This window comes from Myotis brandtii, unplaced genomic scaffold (genome assembly GCF_000412655.1).
Source record: "Myotis brandtii unplaced genomic scaffold, ASM41265v1 scaffold952, whole genome shotgun sequence".
NCBI classification, from domain to species: domain Eukaryota; kingdom Metazoa; phylum Chordata; class Mammalia; order Chiroptera; family Vespertilionidae; genus Myotis; species Myotis brandtii.
In genome coordinates, this window is record NW_005371930.1 from 584,005 (window position 1) to 585,912 (window position 1,908).

At 62.3% G+C, this 1,908-nt stretch overlaps 1 protein-coding gene across 5 annotated transcripts in view; it reads right to left on the minus strand.

The window, feature by feature from the left end:
- Positions 1 to 751: 751 nt before the first annotated feature.
- Positions 752 to 1,908, minus strand: part of PPARA (peroxisome proliferator-activated receptor alpha) — an 86,502-nt gene continuing 85,345 nt past the window's right edge. For all 5 annotated transcript variants that reach the window (XM_005886013.2, XM_005886016.2, XM_005886012.2 and 2 more), the window contains one exon: positions 752 to 1,278. In XM_005886013.2, coding sequence (XP_005886075.1) covers positions 1,031 to 1,278 — 248 coding nt within the window. In that variant the 3' untranslated portion in view covers positions 752 to 1,030. The remainder of the gene's footprint in view (positions 1,279 to 1,908) is intronic.

Sequence of the window (1,908 nt, forward strand, 5' to 3'; positions counted from 1 at the left end):
CGCACGGAGGCGGGCTGCTGGAATGAGGGGACACTGGGTCCGCTAAGGTGACGGAGGAGAGTGCTTGCAGGCCACGTGCTGTGGACACGGTCAGCGTGGCTCTCAGGAGACCGAGGCCGAGCAGTGGACCTTTAGGGCTGAAACAGGCACGTGGGGAACCGCCTGACATGGTGTTTGGAGGACACTTACTGTCAGCCTTCGTAACAGCCGCCAGGCTTGGCGAGTCCTGTTCTAGGTGCAGCCTTTTAACGGACCTCGCCCCTCCCCTCCCCTTTGTTCTCCTGTGACCCGCCCCCCAAAGTCACATGCGCCTCGTCTTCTCCACTCCAGGGAGCAGCACTGCCGCCGAGCGTTACACACACAAGCTGCAGATTTAAAAGCCGCACAGGGAGCGACCACGGAGCTGCCGGAGGCGCGGGGCCCGGAGGAACATCTGCAGGCAGCTTGTCGGGCTGCCCCGCGAACGCTACCAGGCCCAGGCAGCCTGGGTGGTGCCGGTTTGAGGGGCCCCAGGCGAGGGGACTGGGACCCTGAGGCACTTTCGAGTCCGTCACCATCCTGCCCACCGACGCCGGCTCCGCACAGGCCTGTGGTCCAGACCAGGGGCCCAGACACGGTTCCCAGGACCCTCTCCCCAAACCTGGACACAGGCTTCTCCGCGGTCCAGCGACCGTCCGTCACACAGGGAACCGAGCATGACGGGGGCCGCCACACCCGATAGCTTATCAGTAACTTCCGGAACGCTAAATCCTACGGTTAAAAAAGAGCACGTCTCTTCGAATTCAGGAACCAGAATCGAAGCCTTCGAATAAATACGTGGCTGCTTGTAAAGCCCCTACCCTTTGGTTACCTCTAGAAACACAGGATTACGAACGTTAAAAAGTGCGATTAGCTTTCCCAGTTACAAAGGAGCCAGCAGTCCGCGAGGGACCGCAGGCAGCCCGCTGCTGTGAGGTCGGGGTGTTCAGTGGGAGTCCGAGGGCGCTGTCAGGACATCTGATGGACTCACGCCCCGCCGCCTCTCGGGGCCTCAGTACATGTCGCGGTAGATCTCCTGCAGCAGCGGGTGCAGCGCGGCGTCCGCCTCGGTCCTCTTGATGACCTGCACCAGCTGCGCGTGCTCCGTGACCAGCTGCCGCAGGTCCGCCATCTTCTGCAGGAGCTTGGGGAAGAGGAAGGCGGCGTCGGGGTGGTTGCCCTGCAGGTGCAGCCGGAGCACGTGCACGATGCCCTCCTGCATCTTCTCGATCTGTCCCACGTGCAGGAGGCCCGGGCGATCTGTCCCCAAAGGAGAGAGAGGGCTGAGTTGATGGTCACCATGGCGACGCCCAAGACACCAGCTCCCTTCCTGCCAGGCCTTTCTCCCCCAAAGCGTCGGGCTTCAGACACTGTAGACCTGACCACAAGAGACCAGAGTGGGCCTGGCCAGTGTGGCCCAGCGGGTAGAGCGTCAGCCTGCGGACCCAAGGGTCCCGGGTTCGATTCCGTTCAAGGGCACGCACCTCGGTTTCGAGCTCCTCCCCGGCCCGGGCCCTGGTCAGGGCTCCTGCAGGAGGCAACCAATCGATGTGTTTCCCTCGCAGCCATGTTTCGCTCTGTCTTTCCCTCTCTCTCCCACTCTCCCTAAAACCGATGGAAACATATCCTCGGGTGAGGATTCAAAACAAAACAAAACAAAACAACAACCAGAGGTTGAATGAAGCACAGGAGGAAACGACGGATAGAGACGACCCAAGGCCTGAGGCCTGCGCGCAGCACGGCTGCCGTCAGAGGCGTTTCTGTCTAAACGTCGAGGGAGTTGACGCTGACAGGACGGAGAGGGGAGCGGGAGGAGCCAGTACAGCCGTTTATGACGTCACGCGCGCTGCCCCTCACCCTGCGCTGCGCCACGGCGGCCGCCCAGCAGGC